Source organism: Olea europaea, unplaced genomic scaffold, assembly GCF_002742605.1.
Source record: "Olea europaea var. sylvestris unplaced genomic scaffold, O_europaea_v1 scaffold392, whole genome shotgun sequence".
NCBI classification, from domain to species: domain Eukaryota; kingdom Viridiplantae; phylum Streptophyta; class Magnoliopsida; order Lamiales; family Oleaceae; genus Olea; species Olea europaea.
The window spans coordinates 336,087-355,794 of NW_019258717.1; the positions used below are offsets into that span (position 1 = coordinate 336,087).

General features: G+C 32.4%; 1 protein-coding gene and 1 long non-coding RNA gene across 3 annotated transcripts; both read left to right on the forward strand.

Moving 5' to 3' along the window:
• Positions 1-2,479, forward strand: LOC111387154. 2 transcript variants are annotated; one of them, XR_002701360.1, is made up of 3 exons: positions 1-688; positions 1,860-1,915; positions 2,068-2,479. It is a non-coding gene; the product is annotated as an uncharacterized LOC111387154 (long non-coding RNA). The 2 variants fall into 2 exon arrangements; XR_002701359.1 differs by having other exon boundaries at positions 1-202; positions 2,068-2,478.
• Positions 2,480-3,757: 1,278 nt separating this feature from the next.
• LOC111387142 (glycine-rich protein 5-like) lies at positions 3,758-4,126 on the forward strand. Its single transcript, XM_023011674.1, has one exon. The coding sequence runs from the start codon at positions 3,758-3,760 to the stop codon at positions 4,124-4,126; it is 369 nt and encodes a 122-aa protein (XP_022867442.1).
• Positions 4,127-19,708: the final 15,582 nt, after the last annotated feature.

Sequence of the window (19,708 nt, forward strand, 5' to 3'; positions counted from 1 at the left end):
TTTCCCCAAAATTTGTCATTCCCTCTTTAAAGTTTGCTGTCATCTACTCTCCTTTGCCTCAAAAAAAAATTTCCCAAAATTATTCATTCCCTCCCTTTGTTTCATCTGATTGATTGGCCCAAACCTAGTTCAAATTCTTCAGCTCATGCAAATTTCAGCTTCATCTACAGATGTATGTGATATTCTTCAATCTGTCTTCCAGGTATGCCCATTCCAAGATTATATCAAATATTAAAGTTTGTAGTTTATTCCATTTATATATGTCATTGTCCATAGGGTTAGCAATTAAATTCCTCCTCCTCTTGGTATTTGCGTTCAATATTGATTTTGACAAAGGGTTTTCCATGGAATTCTTATGTGGTCTGTCGTTGGATGAAAACCAGCCAATTTCAAAGCGATTTAGAGCTCAAGCTACATATAGTTTGGGTTGGATGCAAAAACATATTTAAATTGTTAATCATCTAATCATGCTCAAGGATAAGGAATTTAAATTAGATTCTATTTTGCTTTAAGTGTTTTTTGGTACAAGCAGTCGGATTAGTTTTTCTTGCATTTGTATCACTTGTACTATGAGGTTTATGTTGGTCAATATTAACATCTTGTTAGGTGGTGAATGACTGAATGTTAGCGAGAAATTCTTTGTCAATGGCGTTGAATATTGAAGAATAGTTAATGATTAGTCAATACGGTATGTTGGTAGCCCTCCTTTTGCTGCTGGTGATTAATGCATTTGTGTTATGAAATTCTTTCTCTCCTTCCGCTATTTTGTTTCCTGTTTCCATTGCTTGCTCTTATGCTATGAAGTGTAGTGCTGGTATTTGCTTGCTCTTATGCTATGAAAGTGTAGAGCATTATTAGATGATTAACAAATTTAAATTCCCCTGCCCTCAACTCCCTCATTAAAGCAATGACGAATGATTCAAGCCTGCTGGAATATGAGGCTTCATATAGGTTGGGTTGGATGCAAAAACCTGATGCTATCCCTGCATTAAAAACTGTTGTAGATAATCTTTGCTTGCATCCCATTGTTCGCCTAAAGGCTGCTGAATCTCTTGGTGCATTTGGTTTAGAGACAAGTATTCCAGTTTTGGAGACTAGTTTCCAATCGGATCAATCTCAAGAAGTTCGAGATACATGTGAACAAGCTCATACAGAATTTATCTTTAGAACACGTTTTGGTTAAAATTTTCCCTTTAATTTGTATGGATGATTGGAATGAGGTTTTACTTTATATTGATTTTTCTATATACAATCAATTGTACATGTCCATTGCCAATTTGATTGGAGAAGTTGTTATAACCATACTGAAGGAATATGTTACGGTTCACTGAAGGCATGTATAAAGCATGGCTTTTCTACTTGCAGGCATAATGAATTTTAATTTCTTCAGTTAATATGTGTATTCTGTTATGGTTTTATGTAATTTGATTGGCTGCACTAAGTGTCTTCCTATTGAACCCATGCTAAAGGTTATTGTAAACTCTATTAATTAAGAGATTTGTTATGAGGCACTGTGCACCAATTTTTGAGGCACTTAAATTTTGAAATTTTGCATTGTGCACCAATTTAAGTAACTGAATTAGATGTAGAACATGAGAAAAATTTGTGTAACTTTTCTTGTCAATTTAACATCCTTTTTAAGGCATAAGAATTTAGTGCACTGTTTTGTTTATAAATCCCATTTTTATTTACTAGATATGGGTGCATTAATTATGGGTTGAATATACTGTGACTTGTGAATTCTTGATTTGCATTCTTTCAAATATCAATGATTTTCCCATAGGCTATAATTGTTAAAGTTTACAAGCTAAATACGTTGTGACTAATTATTACTGATTATTAGTTAAAATATCTTGTAGGGGTTGTAGAAAGAGTTTTGAATAGCAGAGCTTCCTACAATTCAAATTGCAGCAAGGTAAGTTCGTAAATGGAAGACATGGGGACTTATGCGTACAAATTAGAGTATGATGAATGCATCTTTAATATCTCATGTATGGTTGTGCTATATTTCTTGCATATTTTGATTTTTGTGGACTGTTTTATATCTCTTGTGGATTGTGTTTGTAGGATGAGATGGGGACTGGTGCATCCAAACTTTAAAATGCATGTTACTGAATGATTTCATATATAGTCAAGATTTACACAAGACTCAATATTTTTTACCATGTCAACTACCTTCCAATGTATGCAACACAAAGAAAGAGTTAGAAGCAAAATGTGCTACTCGAAAGGTAGAATATGCAGCTCGACTGAAGATGGAGCAAATGATATAAAACAAGCCGAAGGTAGTTGAGCAACAATTCAATTATACGTTGTGAGAACTAGCAGCATATCTATTACACGAGGATTAAGAGTTTTGTTTTTTTTAGATGCGTAGTAATAGATATAGATCATTTTTTCTACTGTTTTTAAGTTTAGATGTAACCATACTTAGGGAATAACGTTTATTTCAGTTTTGGTGTAATATATTTGGATTCAAGTTTACATTGATTGACACTACATGTCTTAATTAATTTATTATCTTTTTGCATTTTTATGTTACTTTGAATAAGGTTATTAAAATTAATAAAATATCATTAATAAATAATTTAATTTCTTCCTACAAATTATTTTATTGTTAAGACAAATAATATGCTTTCCCCACAAAAAATTATTTGTCAAGAAAAGCATGGCTTAGTCCTCAAACTAATATGTACAATATTGTCACAATTTTTAATTGTAGGGGAAAATATGTATATTTTATCCCATAAATATGCTTTTCACACAAAAATTTAATTGTAGGGAAAAACTAGATTTAGCCCACAACATAATTTTTAGTGAAACGTGATATCGTTTTGTGGGCTAAAAGTAACTTTAGTAGATGAATGGTTTTACCGAGAGAAAACTTACACGACATATTGTATTTGTCTCCAAAGGATTCGTAGGGAAAAATCTTTCCCCACAAATTTCAAAATTTTGTGGGCTAAGGTCTTCCCCCTCGATGTTTGCCACACAAATGTGCCAAAAAAATAAATTTTGTCTGCAAAGAAATTTCCCCACAAATAAGAACCTTTCCCTACAAGATTTATTTGTAGGAAAAACATAAAATTCTTGTAGCGTTTGTATTGTTTATTTTGATTGTGGTTGAACTTTTTACACATGCAATAGCTACAAGTACAAGGCAAATATTTAAAAATGGGATAGATTTTCTGTCGCATGCAATGCGTTACAAATATTAACTTGCTGATTCTCGTTCCCAACGATACTCATCGAGTAAAATCTCATTTCTTGCATTTTCTTCAAAATCTCTGATACTTGAGTTGGGAATACTTAAAGTTTTTAAAAAACACTTACCATCGTCTGTCTTTGTATATAATTTGGGGAAAAAAAAAAAAGAAAAAAAAAAGAAGGATGCATTAACAACAATGGAAGGAAAACAGGAAAATAACACATGGAAATTGGAATGGAAATTTACGTAACTGTGTAATCTGAATTGTTGCACTATAAAATATGAATTACAACGAGCTTCATAAATAGTCAAACGCCTGGAAAGATCTGAAAACGTGTATAAACCACTAAGGAATATAAACATCAATAACTATAAAAAAAAATCACAAGTACTTACTTAATAACCTTCAGATTAATAAGACCCCCACTAACTCACACATTAATTCAAGCATGAACTTTAATGCAAATAAATGATATTCAAGCATTATATAATCACGTCTTCGTGTCCTAAATTCTCATCATCAAGGCTATCTTTTCCTTGCATATTGAGATGACTTCCAAATTTGTTCTCTTGGTTCTTCTTGGTGTTCTTATTTGCACCACCACTGCGAGAAAGTTAGTTGGCTCAGACGGTTCTTTTGATGATGCAAAATTCATTTTTGATCATTTAGGAGGTGGCGGTGGTGGTGGAGGTGGTGGTGGAGGTGGAGGAGGAGGAACAGGGGGTGGTTTTGGTTTCGGAGAAGGATTTGGTGGTGGGTTTGGAGGTGGTGCTCAAGGAGGAGGAGGAGGTTTTGGTGGCGGAGGCGGTGGCGGAGGTGGAGGCGGATTGGGTGGAGGATCTGGTAGTGGATTTGGATTTGGTGCAGGATACGGTGGTGGGATAGCACAAGCAGCCGCAGAAGAATTCATGGTGTAATTAATAAAGTTTCAGTCTGATGCATTTCTTCAAACCTAATGATTATTTTCATGGCACAACCAAAATAAACTACTTGATTGCAGATCTTTGATCTTGTACTCAAATTTATTCAGAAAGCAAATTTTAGTAGTGTAAAATATAATATTTTTAAAGTGAACAATTTATTGGAGCACGTTAATACCATAAATTCTAAGTGTATAAGTTCGTCCAATGCTTAGTCCTAAATTAACAAGTCACTAGACTCTGACTCTCAATTCAGATTCGACTTTGACATGTGAAATTTGGAGTTGACTTTGATTGTTTCATGAAAGATTTTAGGTGTGCCGAATTATTTGTATTTATATTTTCGTAGGCCTTAGACACAAATTAAATAGCGCTAAATTGAGCAAAAAAACATGCTTGAGCGTTCAAAATCAGCTAGTAACTATAAAAGTTGATACCCTCAAGTCAAATTGTGCACAAATCTTTTTTCTTCATAAAGATTTTTAGTGAAGTATTAAAATAAATGAAAACGCAAAAAAAAAAAAAATAATAATAAATAAAACATTTTGGAAGTAAATTGTCATGGCTACGAATTTGTCTTCAAACATTTTGCACAAATTTCCTTGTACATTAGTAGTGCATTCAACCAAATTTTGATGAGTTTTACGGAAAAAAGTAAAAGTTTTTTGAGGAGTTGATATGTCATGGTGAGTTCAGATCAAGCAAAGATGAAAACTCACATAGGAACAACGAAAACCTGTGTTGATAAAACAGGGCTCAACGGAGATTAATTAGTTCGACTAAGAAAATTGAAAATCGGCTATAAAACTGGTCCAGGTAGTGCTTCAAAATGAACTATATTGTAAACCAAGAAACTCCCAGCTATTAAACCGAATCATTAACCAAAACTGATTGAACCGGTGACTTGTTTTGGCGATTTGGACACTTGGATATTCAAAAGTTTGTAACGGTTCATTAGGCCAAGCACTATAGTGTAGCACTCATTAAGAAAAGTACGTTTTATCTAAATGAATATCAATAACACGGCATCTTCAATCCATCTTCTTCCATTGATCCAAACTAAAATATTGTTATTCCCTAAGAACCCATCCATGTCCCTTTACCCAGATAGTTATAGCATGTTTCCAATTCGTGGGGGATTATGGAACTCTCCCAAAATCTTCCACCTAACTCATGCGTGAAAAGCTTGTAGTCGTGGTTCTGTCGACAAATTAAGACAACGAAAATTCAAAAAATGTATAATCTATAATGTGATTTTTGGAAATAAGTGATGGATAAGTGGTTAGTTCTTGAAGGTCCTAAGTAATGCATGTTAAAATTAATTTTTAACTTTAAAAATTAACTTTTTTAGTAGAAAAAATTGAATTCCTAACGAAGGCTATTATAATGATGGTCAGGTTATGATCTTAATACACATTAACAGTGTTAACTACACAAAATAAGAAAAAAAATATTAATCTGTTATTACTTCAAAAGTACCTTTTCTGTGAACACTGCATCTTAGGCAAACATTGTAGACTCCACTTTAATGATGGAAAACACAAGACTACTTCCATTTTTTAGAATATTCCTTCATCTACTGTCACTCAATGGGGAGATAAATATTTCCTGTTCTTGATTGATGAATTTTCAAGAAAAATAGGGATTTATTTTTATTAAAGCAAAAATCTTAAAACTTTGAATAGTTTAAAACTTGAAAAACTTTGATTCAAAATTAGATTGGTAAGAAAATTAAAATCTTTATAACTGATAATGGCTTAAAATTCTGCAAGACGTGTTGTAAAGAAAATGGAATTCTAAGATATAAAACTATCCTTAATTTATTCTCCTGAGCAAAATGGAGTAACTGAAAGAAGGAATAGAACAATTCTAGATATGGTGAGGTATATGATGATTAGTTTCGGAGCCCAGAAAGTATTGGTCACAAAAGATCTTCAGTGGCCAAAAAACCATGGTTGCTAGTTGGTCGCTAATTCGCAATCGTTGTATGTCTTTATCGGCCAACTTATAATTGGCTGCTAACTCTAGAACATTCAGCAACCTAACTTTGGTCGTTAAAGGACTCTGTTTGGCAGCTAATAATTGTAAACAATTGGTAGATTTACACCCTTTTGCAACTAAACTATGGTCGGTAAAAAGCATCAATTAAAACTATTGTAATTTTCTAGCAACCAATATTTGTTCGATGAAGGTACACCATTAGTGACCATATATTATGGTTGGTAACGAGGCGGGGCAATTGCCCAGTTTACGTACTAGTTTATTATTATTATTTTTTTTTAAGTTCTTGATAATTCATTTTACTCCCCCATTCATTCAAGTGAGATAATAATATAGTAATTAAATTTTTTAATTAATTTATTTATTTTTAAAAGTTAAATTATTTGAATATATTTGATAAACTAAGGTTTTTATTGTTTATCATATTCCTTAAATAATCTTTGTTGTCATCTTCTATTAGAATTAATGAAAGTTCATGGAATTTTTCATTTAAAGTATTGAATTCTTTATAAAAATAAAAAATAAAAAAATTAAACGAGGTGGGGACGGAGTGGGCCCCATGTTACCCGTACCTACCTCGTGGGAATTCGCCACTCCATACCTGACCCGATTAAGTGGCTAATCCCAGCTCCGTTCGTGGTGAGGCTTGCGGATATCGGGTTTGACGGATATTTTTGTCATCCCTACCAAATTTTGGTTTATGAAGAATTGTTGGTAAAAATAGTACCTATCGCAAACCAAACATTGGTCGATGAATGGATAATTTTTTATTTATTTTAATCTTTTAACAATCAAAATTTTGTCCGGAAAGATATTTACCAACCAAAATCCATTTGTGAAATGTTAAATAAAAACCATAAAAGACATTTAACAATTAATATTTGGTCGTTGCTGATATTTTGACTAATAGTTTAGTTGAATTTTCAGCAACCACAAGTTAGTTGCTATAACTAATTAGTTGTTTAAAATTAATAAATATAAAAAATGCACAGGAGAAAATAATGAAATTAACAAGAAACAATAGTAGCTACAAAATGATAATTGTCATTGCATATATAACAGTTACTAATAAAATATAATAAGAGAAAACGAAAAAAAATGATAAAGTGGAAAGCATAAAATCACGGGAACTTATTTCATCTTGCTAGCCTTGGCAATGTTGGGCGCAATAGCTCTGATACCACTTGTTGGGGTGCGGAAGCCCCAATAACACACATTGATTCCAAACCGAATTTTAAGGAACGAGATTGTATGACAATATTGAAGTATACTAGATCACACACCGAAAAAAGTTTAAAATTGTAAAGAAAGAACACAAAGGGTAAACGCAGATGAACGAAATTTATTAATTTAACAGTATGGAGAATATAAGATAGACTAGCAATATTGCTTCTTTATTACTCTCTAATAAAACTGATAGAGGAGCCTTGTATTTATAGGCCAACCCTAGAAAAGTCCTAAAAGGCAAGAAAATATATTACAATTAGGAGATCCAATGTTAACAGGATTTTGTTTCCTTTTATTAGATGCAATTAGATTCACTTTCCAAGTAAAAGTCTAACACGCATCTTCAAAAGACTCCTAACCAATTTCTAGGATTTCACTTGATCAAATTCTAAATCAACAATAATCTTAACACATTTGAGTCACCAAATTTAACAATCTCTATCTTGACTCAAATTCTGGTGCAATGAATGAAACTCCTAGATTTCAAATCCATTTGCAACGAAATGAACTGGCCCAATCTCCTTAACATAGCAACCACTCCATATAAACTAAACACTCATCCTCTGCTCGGGGTCCACAACCGACACCCGAACCCAAATCCAGGGTTCTCGATTCCATCAAGGAATTAATGTTGATCACACAGGGCCAAAGCACACCTGGTAGCAAGAACCAAACCAGATGCTTGATCAGAAGGTCCTTTACTGGAACTATCGCCTTCAACATCCCCAGGAGCATCCCAGACATTGTTGACACCTTGATACCTACGCTCGATGAGTCCTACCCCAGTAACTGAACACAGTGTACTCGTTGAAATCGATGGTAAAGCGGGATCACCAACGCTCTCCCTGATAGTGTTATGAACCGACTCAGAGTTCAACCCAAGAGGTACTATACCAAACTGAACTTCCACCACGATACTAAACTTGTCCAAATGTCTCCTAACAAGTTCTGCACTTCCCTGCAAAATGTATAATTGGGATCTTCTTCGTCCCTCCAGTACAACCCCGACTCCCTTTCAGATCTTCAAGACTCCACCTCTTCCAGATAATTTATACCCTTTTGCATCTAGGGTACTTAGCGAAATGAGATTTTTTTTTTAGGTCAGGAACATGTCGAACCTGATCAATTATTATAAATGTTCCATCCCCCAGCTTCAATCTTACTCGATCGATCCCAGCAATATGGCAAGACTCGTTGTTTCTATTACAACTCCACCTTGTCTGAAATATATTCCTATCGGAACACATATGGTGCTAACATGCCGAATAAAAAATCCACTCCTCGTCAGGCCTAGATTCCACATCAGATATCACGGTTAACATTATCTCTTCGCTATCTAAACAATTCTCAACTACATTGATTTTGTTTGAATTCAAGGGTTGCGTTTTACAGTTTGCAGCTAAATCACCTTTAGCCTGCAACATATCACAATCCTTCTGAATATGTCATTTCCTTTTGCAATAGTAACAAGTTACATTGCTAAATCTGACTCTTGATCTGCCTCTTCATCGACCACTTGAGATACCAGAGCTTCCCCATCCCTTGATGTAGTTCCAACCAAATGCTTCATCTTCTCCTTTTTGAGTACAAAGCATCATAGACACTTCTATAGTCAAAGTATCTTCACTATACAAGATAATATCCAAAAATGACGCATAAGACTCAAACAGCTATTGGGTTGTGTGCTCATATAGTATACTAATGTAAAAATAACAATAATTTTTTATATTGAATAAAATTATGTTTACTTTATTTATTGTATTTATTTATTATTGAGTATGCAAAATTAAAGTGCATGTGATCACTTGTGATAATATGAGTTGGGTACTTGCGTTGAGAAGTACAGTGAGACACAACTTATATTTTGATTATAAATAATTTGTTCACAACCAATGTATTAGGGTTGGCACATTATATTGAAAGGTTGTAGTGTTGACCAATTTACTATTTGGGTTTGTGATTTGTCCTTATCACAGAAATAGTTAAATGTGACACTAGTACACTTGGAATGTATTGAACAGACCACGTGTCGAATTTAATTCTATAGCATGACTGTGCGGAGAATTAAATTCCACTTGACCGCTGTGTATTTCATCCGAATCTCTTGACAGAATTATGTATATCTTTTCATGATTTTTAATGGTTCTTTGATTCGTTAATAGGTGAGATCAATTTGATTGGTCAAATATCTCGATGTGTTGGGAACTTGAGAATGAGTGGAGTAGAGAACATGAATTCGTGTCAGGAACCATCACCCTGAAAATGGGTAGAGTAACTACTTAAGTATTTTCTGTTAAATAGTTAAAATCTAAGGTCAGTGTTTAGCAACGGCTAAACTTCGACATCTGTGATTTGTTCACAGGACCATTGAAGAAAATAAAATTTAAGTTAGTGAGAATAATTAGAGGGGCAAAATTGTCATTTATGCTGGTACCTAATTATCGGATCTCAAACGGGGATAAAACACATATACGGCAGGTCAGAGAAAAGTATTACAGACTTATTGGTTTCTGTGATTTTATATATTTCGAGAGTTCAGTCTTTTGCCTTTAGTGGAAAAAGCAAAGACTAATGATTAGATTGGGTGGTCTAGGGTCGTCTAGACAGGCTCTAATTATTGGAGCTTGGAAAATATATGTCCGATCAGGTCCTTGTGGTAGCTCCATAAAATATTGGAACTTAATTACGGTAATTATAATAGTTTTTTGGGCTTAATTGTAATTACAATAAAGTTTTGTGCTTGGTTGTAATTATTATGAAAGTTATAAACTTAATTGTAATTGTAATTGAAGTTCTAGGACTATACATGCAATTGAATGTAAACTAATTAGAATTAGACTTAAATTAGAACTCCTACTTGAGTTTTAATTAGAACTCTTGTTTAAATGTGGAATTATTATTGTACTAGAACTGTATCATCTTTTTCTCTATAAATAGAGATTAGATGGACAGAAAATTCTACAACATTCATAATTTCATAAGATTCAAATTTATAGAGAGAGAAAAAGAGAGAGAAAATATTTTATTTTCTTGTTGTCCAAAATTCAATAATTAGTTTCTGGATTAATTGAAAGAAGGTGCCCACACGCCAGTGTAGTCTTTATGTTGGAGAATACCACAGAAGGCTAGAAGGTTTGGAGCAACAAGATACTTGCAATTAAAGGAGACGAAAGTTTGCGAATTAAAGTTAATTCAATGTTGATCGTTGAATTTAGGTAAAAGATTGGAATCCTTTAATTTTATTATAACATACACGTGAACATCTAGACGATCTTGCTTGAATTAAAGAAAATTTTAATTTCTGATTAATTCCGCTTCCGCATTCCAACAGCAGCGAACACAATAGGATCAAGGCAAGATCTTCTTCATCGTACTTAACCTCCAACATTTTCAGATTTACAACTATTTCCTTAAACACAGTAACATGGTCTTCCAATGACTCTCCTTCTGCCATACGATGTGAATATGACTTCTGCTCAAGAGCCAGTTTACTTGTAAGACTTTTAGTCATACACAACTACTCCAACCTCAACCACAAAACAGCTGCCGTTTTCTCCTTCAAGATATCCTGCAAAATTTTGTTGAACAAATGAAGATGAATCATTGACATAGCCTTTCGATCCTTCCGTTGTTTCTTCTCCGTTGTCCAATTAGCTGGTATCCTCTCAAAATCCAGCAGCGCATCTTCCAAATCCAACTGCACCAAAACATCCCTTATCTTTACTTGCCGCAACGAGAACCTTGCATTGCGATCTAATTGTAGAATATCATATTTCAACCCAGCTATCTCAAAAAAAAAAAAAAAAAAAAAATTCTCAACAAATCCACAGAAAATCAACAGCCTAGATTTGATACCATTTGTTGGGCACAGAAGCTTTGATACCATTTGTTGGGGCGTAGAAGCTCCAATAGTACATGTTGATTCCAAACCAAATTTTAAGGGACGAGATTATATAACAATATTGAAGTGTACTAGATCACACATTAAAAAAAGGTTTAAATTGTAAAGAAAGAACACAATGGGTAAACGCATAGGAACGGTGTTTATTAATTCAATAGTATGGAGAATACAAGACAAACCGACAATATTACTTCTATATTACTCTCCAATAAAACTGATAGAGGAGCCTTGTATTTATAGGCTAACACTAGAAGAGTCCTAAAAGGCAAGAAAATATATTACAATTAGGAGACATAATTTCAACAGGATTTTGTTTCCTTTTTTTGAATGCAATTAAATTCCCTTTCCAAGTAAAAGTCTAACACGCATCTTCAAAAAACTCCTAACTAATTTTTAGGATTTCACTTGATCAAATTCTAAATCAACAATAATCCTAACACATTTGAGTCACCAAACCTAACAGGCAACAGCACCGGCATTCGTCCGCAAAACAACACCAATTAAGTATTATTAACACAAGACATGAGAAAAACAGCATATTATCTTCCCACTGAACTTCTTCTCAAGCTCACACTAGTCTAAGATGAAGAATCTTGTGGAAAGCTTTCTTAAGATGATAACGAATATGGATTAAAATAACCTTCTTTCTCCAGAATCATCAATTTGCCTGCACAATATAAAACGGATTGATGATCAACATGCTACAAAATGGTGATTGGGCATCGAATAAGTGTTAATCAATATAACTTTTACATTTTATCGTTGATGTAAAGATCTTTCAAGTCACTCTTAATCCTTGGTTTGTAGTTTCCAAGTCGAATAGAGCCTACATACAAGGTTAAACCATCACAAATTGCATTCATAGAAATTTAATGGCTGAATAAAGTAGACGAATCCACTAGCTTCTATGGGGTAACGACTGAGCAACAGTCTCCTTAAACTCAGTGGGCTCAGCATCCTTGTCCATGTGAATCTTTTGCAATGCAGTGTACATCTTGAAAAAACTGATTTGCAAACAAAAAATGAAATTGACAAATAGAAGTTTAATGGCATGTAGATCAACCAAGCTAAGCAAGTAACCAACTTGAAACAAGTGAAACCAATATTTCAGAACATATTCCCAATAAGAAGTCAGAAAAGATGTGCGAATATGTGGGCTGCGTACACAATTCATATTATGAGCACAATGATAATCAGTGAGATACATGACTAGAACATATTAAGAGATTGATAGACTAGTCATCAGAATTAAGTTTGCAAGACCTGGAAATTTCCTTTGACTTTGTAAAATTTCCTTATAATAAAAATACCATTTTTCTGTTCTTACAATTGATTGAATATAGAGTAATTTTGGTAACATACAAACAGTTATCCTTCCTTCTTTATTTAATTGGATAGATTTCATATCAAATTAACTTTACTAGACATCAGAGGTTTTTTCACACTTAACATCGTAGTGAATATTAGTATTTCTTTATCAGATATCAGAGGTTTTCTCATCCAGAAATTCAAGTGCTCGGCAAAACGTATCAATAAAATCACAAATCCATAAAAAAATCAGACAATAGCAAGAAACTTTAGCAGCTATTGCATAAACTGTCGATTATATGATCTATATTATACAAGAAATTTTGACAATTAGCTATTGAAAGGAAAAACCCTAACATCCTAAAGTAGAACCAAAGAAAAACATAAAGGGTAAGTTTCAAGTATGACAAAATGCACAATCATTTTTAGAAAGAATAAAATTCCAAATGAAGCCAGCATTTCATTGGAAAATGAAGATGATACAAGATATAATTTTCATCACAACTAGTTCTATAAAGCACTTGACGCGTGATTTCTTAGCCTTCTTCTTGGTAAAGTCCTTGCAGATTACTTTGACGGATACTTGGCTAAATTCGCCACCAGGCAGTGGCCCTATGGGTAGCTGCAGTTTCACATGTGAGGTTAGGGTTAAGGGAAATGAGAGGCTATGTTGTGCATAAAATGAGAAATGTGTTATAGAAGAAGGAAATGAAAATTTTAGTCTGGTGAAATTTTCAAGAGGGAACTGGGAAGCGAAATTAAAGATAACAACCATTGTTGGGTCAATTACATGAATGGTTACTAAACTTTGTATATGTTACTACTTTATCTCAATTGTCACTGAACTATGTATCGTGTTACCTATCTATCACTCAAATGAAAAAATTCGTTAAGTTTAACAAACGGCGTCGGCTTGAGTGATGGATTGGTAAAACGGTGCACAGTTCAGTAATCATTAAGGTATAATTTTGAATTCAGTTCTGAAGTAGTAACATTTAGCAAAGTTCAGTGACCATTGAGATACATTTTTTAAGTTCGATTTTTAAGTAGTAATAATTTTTTTTCCCTCAAATCATCTCTGTGAAAGAAAAAGCTAAAGAAAATGAAGGGAAAAAAGTTGAAAAATCAAAAAAATCTCAATTACATTGGTATTAATTCGAACATTTTTATATATTTTTTTTTATTTTTTCCCTATCATTTTCTTTCAGTGTTCCTACTGTTTCTCTTTCAAATTTTTTTTATGCGAAGTTCGAGATACAGTGAATTGATACGTGTTGATCTAAAAATCAAACTTATTGATGATGGAGACTATAAATCGAATAAAAGTAGAACTTTTTCCCGTTCATTTTCTTTAGTTTCTTCTTTCATAGAGGTCGATTTGAGTAAAAAAAAATTGTTACTACTTAATAACTGAACTTAAAATGTATTTTAATGGTCACTAAACTTCGTCAAGTGTTACCACTTTATAACTGAACTAAAAATGTATGTCAGTGGTCACTGAACTATGTACCGTATTACCAATTCATCACTCAAGTCGACGCCGTTTGTTGAATTTAACGAATTTTTCCATTTGAGTGATGGGCGGATAACACGGTATATAGTTTAATGACCATTGAAATACATTTTTAAGTTTAGTTATGAAATCATAACACTTGGCAAAGTTTAGTGACTATTGAAATACATTTTTAAGCTTAGTTATTACGTAGTAACATGCGGCAATGTTCATTAAACATTCATGTAATCAACCCACCCTTGTTTGTGTATAATTTTTTCCCTTATTTAAGATTGATTAAATTATTATTAAACATATATTTAATTAGTTGCTAACAAAATTTACTTAAAAATATTTTATATAATAATTTATAATGAATATTGAAAAATTTTAGTTGTTTACTATTACATTATTTTATTTGTTTAGCGGTTAAACGAAAGGTTAACGAAAGGCCTAATTACTCTCAAATTAAAGTATAGTTTGTGTGAATGCTTTGAATTGAAGTTTCAGTGTTCAATGGCTTATTTACAAGTAAGACTAAAATTCAATGACCATTTGGAGAAATTTACCCAGTTCCATTTATCTAAATATTGACTAATAGATATCGTAAAAGATCATTTTGTAAGAGATGTAACAGATGTTATTATGAAGTTAGCAGCCAATTGTTGGTTGTAGTAGGGAATAATAAAAATTGTCCCATCTTAATAAACCAAAACTGTTATCAACCAATGTTTGGTTGGTAAAAGTCTATTATAGCAACCAAATTTTTTTGGCCACTAAATCTTTGGTCTATTGAACTCAATTTTTTGTAGGGTATATTGTTAACAGAACTCCTAGTTCCATAGAAGGCAAATCACTTGAGGTGATATGATCTGAGAAAATTCTAGAGCATTCTCATTTGAAAAACTTAGGCTGTGTAGCTTATCTTAATCAAAATGTTGGTAAGATTGAGCTAAGATCTCTAAGTGTTTTCATAGGGTATCTTGTTGGGGGTAAAATGATAGAGACCGTGGTCTAGAGAGTCCAGGGGTTTAAAATGAAACCTGCACAGATGTAACTTTTAATGCGTCCAATATGGCCTGCTTGAGTGCTACGAGTGCTGAGAGAGTTCTTAGTGAAAAAGAAGAGTACGGTACCAAGTTGCAGATGGAGTTTGGGTAATCTTTTGTTCTCATTAATGAGATCCAAAAAGAAAATGAAGCATAAGGAACTGTTGAGATAGAAGAAGTTGTAGAAGGAAAGTTCAAGGGAGTATGGAGATTAAGAAGTTAAAATAGACGACTATCAATTAACCAGGAATATGTCTAGAAGAGAAAAAGGGGAGCCTGCAAGGTTTAAACTCGTTGTCTTGTCTTATCAAGATTTAGCCTTTAAAGAGCCTAAAACCTATGATGAAGCAATCAGTTATTAGTAAAAAAAAAACTGGCAAGCTATTATGAGGGAAGAGATGTCTTCCCCGCTTAAAAATGAAACTCGGAAATTAGTTCCTAAATGTGCAATTAAGTCTTTAGTTGACAGTAAGTGGATATACAGCATTAAGGAGGGAAATTCTGTTAAGCAACCTCTTGGATTTAAAGTTAGACTTGTGGCGAAAAGTTCTATACAAAACTGGGTATTAACTATAATGAGATATTTTCCCTCATAGCTAAATATAATACTATATGGATAATGCTTGCATTGGTTGCTCATTATAATTTAGAACTTGAACAAATGGTTGTTAAAACTGTCTTCCTACATGGTGACTTAGATGAAATTATCTATATGTCTCAGCCACAGGGTTTTACAGCTAAAAGAAAACTTGATTGTGTGTGCTTGTTAAAAAGATTATCATATGAGTTAAAACAATCACATAGACAACAGCACAGGAGGTTTGAAAACTTTATTGCATCTGTTGGTTTCATTAGAAGTGCTTTCGACCATTGCCTGTAATTAAGAAAAATAAAGAAAATTCTATAATTGTTTATCTGCTATTTTATTTAGATGATATGTCGCTGATTGGTCTAACATGCATGACGTTAATAACATTAAGAGGTCCTTAAGTTCTGGATTTGAAATGAAAGATTTAAGAAAAGCAAAAAGAATTTTTGGTATGGATATCATTAGAAATAGATCTAAAAACGTGGTAATTTTGATTCAAACTTCTTATGTGGAAAAGGTTTTGTCAAAATTTTCCATGCATGACTCCAAAACTATGACTTTACTTCTTGTTTCACATTTCAACATGCCATTAGTATCCTTAGCAGGTTCATGGCCAATCTTGGGCCTGAACACCAGACAGTCTTAAAGTGGTTGTCTAGGTATTTCAAAAGGCCTTATAAATTGAGGTTGTGTTTTAAATCTTGAAATGAGGGAGTTATTCTAAAAGGTTTTGTAGATTCTGATTATGCTGAAGATAGGGACAATAGAAAATCATCTACTGCTTACATGTTTACTTTGTGTGTTACCCGCATTAATTGAAAATCTTAGTTGAAATAAATAGTAGCTCTATCAACTACAGAAGCTAATTATGTGGGTGCAAACTGAAGCCATCATGGAATCACTTTAGCTGGAGGGTTCGATGTCTGAAATTAATGAATTGTTCAAACCCGTTGTAGTTTCTTATGATAATTTCAAAAGTTATGTGCTCTTGATATTTGAAAATATGTAGGAAAAATCTAAAGTACAAAATAAGTAATTTATTGAATTTGGTTTCCTTCAAAATCCCAATTTACTCTGTCTTTCTCATTTAATTTTGTTCTAATAAAACAATAAAATGCTCTATAAATATTTAAAAAAATCATCATTTTTTTTTGAAGTTTTTGCTATATTTTTGCCTCATTTTCTATTAATATAATAAGTGAACATAATTGAAATTAAATATAGCCGATTTCAATGTGCTGTTTTGTCTATGCATTATATTAATAACATTGTAAATTTAGATTGTTTTTCTCAAAATTTTGTGATATATCTAGTTATTACAACTGGTCTGATTAATATTGATGTCAACACTTTAATCTGTAGGTTTCAAATTCTAAGAGAAAGAAGGTAGTATTTTATAGTTACTATGTACTATATAATCCTCCAAACAGCAAATATAGTTACTATCCTCCAAAGGAAAAAAATGAGAAAAACATATCTAGTTATTTGACAATCCACGCACTGAAGTATATAATTCTCCATGAAAGGACACATTGATCTAATCCAATGATTCTCTTGCCCAAGAATACCCATCAAGTAAAATCTCATTTCTTACATTTTCTTTTTGACCGCTTCAATACTTGAGTTGGGATTACTTCAAGTGATCAAACTACACTTACCATCATCTCTTAAATATAATTTGAAAAACAAATGTGGATTATGACGAATTATGGAAGGAGAGAGAAAAAAATGTTTGTGCAATTTAAGAAAATAACACATGAAATTAGAAATATAAATTAACGTAATTGTGTAATCTGAATCATTGCATTAGAAAAATGAATTACAATGAGCTTCTTAAGTCTTTGTTTGAGCCTCGTTCTTTAAAAGCTCATTTTCCCTTTAATCACACATTATTACGATAAAATAATTTTACACGTAAATTAAAAAAATTTCTCTACTTTTGAATCACACATTTCTCCAAAAAAATCACTATTACAAATTCTATTTTTTCCAAAAAATGGAGCTCAAACAAACCCTAAATAGCTTCAAGCCCAAAAAGATATGAGAAAATGGGTAAATAATATATGTACCACTAACATAAATAAACACAATTATTGCACTAAATAATCTACTATCACTAATGTGATAACCGTCAAGTTAATGAGACCCCCACCAACTCATATTATTTCCAGCATTAAACTTTAACTGATATGCAAGCATTATATAATTGATTCTTTGTGTCCTGAATTCTCATCAATTAAGAGCTATTTTTTAGAAATTGAGATGACTTCCAAATTGTTCTCTTGATTATTCTTGGTGTTCTTATTTGCACTACAACCGCGAGAAAGCTAGTTGGCTCAGATGGTTCTTTCAATGATACAAAATTCTTATCTGATCACTGGAATTTAGGAGGTGGTGGTGGCGGTGGCGGTGGCGACGGTGGTGGAGGTGGAGGAACAGGCGGTGGTTCTAGTTTTGGAGAAGGATATGGTGGCGGGTTTGGAGGTGGTGCTCAAGGAGGAGGAGGAGGAGGCTTTGGTGGCGGAGGCGGCAATGGAGGCGGATTGGGTGGAGGATCTGGTAGTGGGTCTGGATTTGGTGGAGGATATGGTGGTGGAACAGGACCTGCACCTGTGGAGTCCATTGTGTAATTAAAGAAGTGCCAGTTCCTCGTAATTTCGTTTCATACCTAATGATTATTTTCACGGCTCAACCAAAATAAACTACTTGATTGCAGATGTTTGATTTTGTAATCAAATTTATACAAACATATTAATGCAAGCTTCATTTGGTTGATTAATAAGTCTCTTTCCTTATCTCATTCTTCATTTCTTCCATGCAACCTTTCAATTTTGTAACCTCAATTAAATAATAACCTATTAGATGGATTACAATGTAAATTATGAAGATTAATAAGGGCTTTGTTGATGAAAAGTAAAATTGCTTTGTTATTGAAAAATAAAAACTCAATGGATGAATTGTGATGTAAATCATGAAAATTAATAGGGGTTTGGTTGATGAAGCAAAAAATTTGCTTTGTTGATGGAAAATTAAAATTATAAGAACAAAATACTCAATTGAATGATAAATCACTAAATTTTCATTGATTTGTTTTTTATTATTTTTAATAATTGAATGTCAATTTCACTCTTTATATTAATTCCAACCCAATTAATATCAATTAAATATTTCGTCACTTATATTAATTCTAAATCAAATGATAAATATTAATTAAATTGGTAATAAGAGCTTTGTTGATGAAAAATTAAAAATAGTAAAAAAAAGAAAAAATCAATTGAATGTTAGTCATTGAATTTCCGTTTGTAATTTCTTTTTTATTCATTGAATATCCTCATTAATATAATAATGTAACCTTTAAAATACTTGTAACCTCAATTAAAGAATAACTTAATGGATGAATTATAATGTAAAGGATGAAGACTAAAAATTGCTTTGTTAATGAAAAATAAAAACTCATTGTATGAATTATAATATAAATCATGAAAAATAATAAGGGTTTTGTTGATGAAAAATAAAAATTGATTCGTTGGTGGAAAATAAAGATTGTGAGAACAAAATGGTCAATTGAATGGTAAGTCGCTGATTTTTTTTTTTTTTAATAATTGAATGTTATTTTCACTCCTTATATTAATTCTAATCCAAAATGATAAATATCAATTAAATATTTCACTCCTTGTATTAAATTAATTCTAAACTAAATGATAAATACTAATTAAATTGGTATTCCAATTATGAGGGTGTAGTGGGCATATAGTTAAATATGTAGGGGTAAATTTGGTATTTAAAAATTTCTCCACCGTCCCCACTTTTAATATATTGTAGATAATTTTGTCACAAATATAAAAAAAGGATGTCATAATGCACAGTTTAATGATGTAAAATGTAATATTTTTAAGCGAACAATTTATTGGAGCACGTTACTACCATAATTTCTAAGTGAATAAGCTCGTCCAATGCTTTGTCCCAAATTAACAAGTCATATCCAACTTGACTCTAATGCTCAATTCAGAGT

Bases quoted from the DNA above. Each gene is read 5' to 3' on its own strand.
- LOC111387142 (XM_023011674.1), top strand. From the start codon at position 3,758: ATGACTTCCAAATTTGTTCTCTTGGTTCTTCTTGGTGTTCTTATTTGC.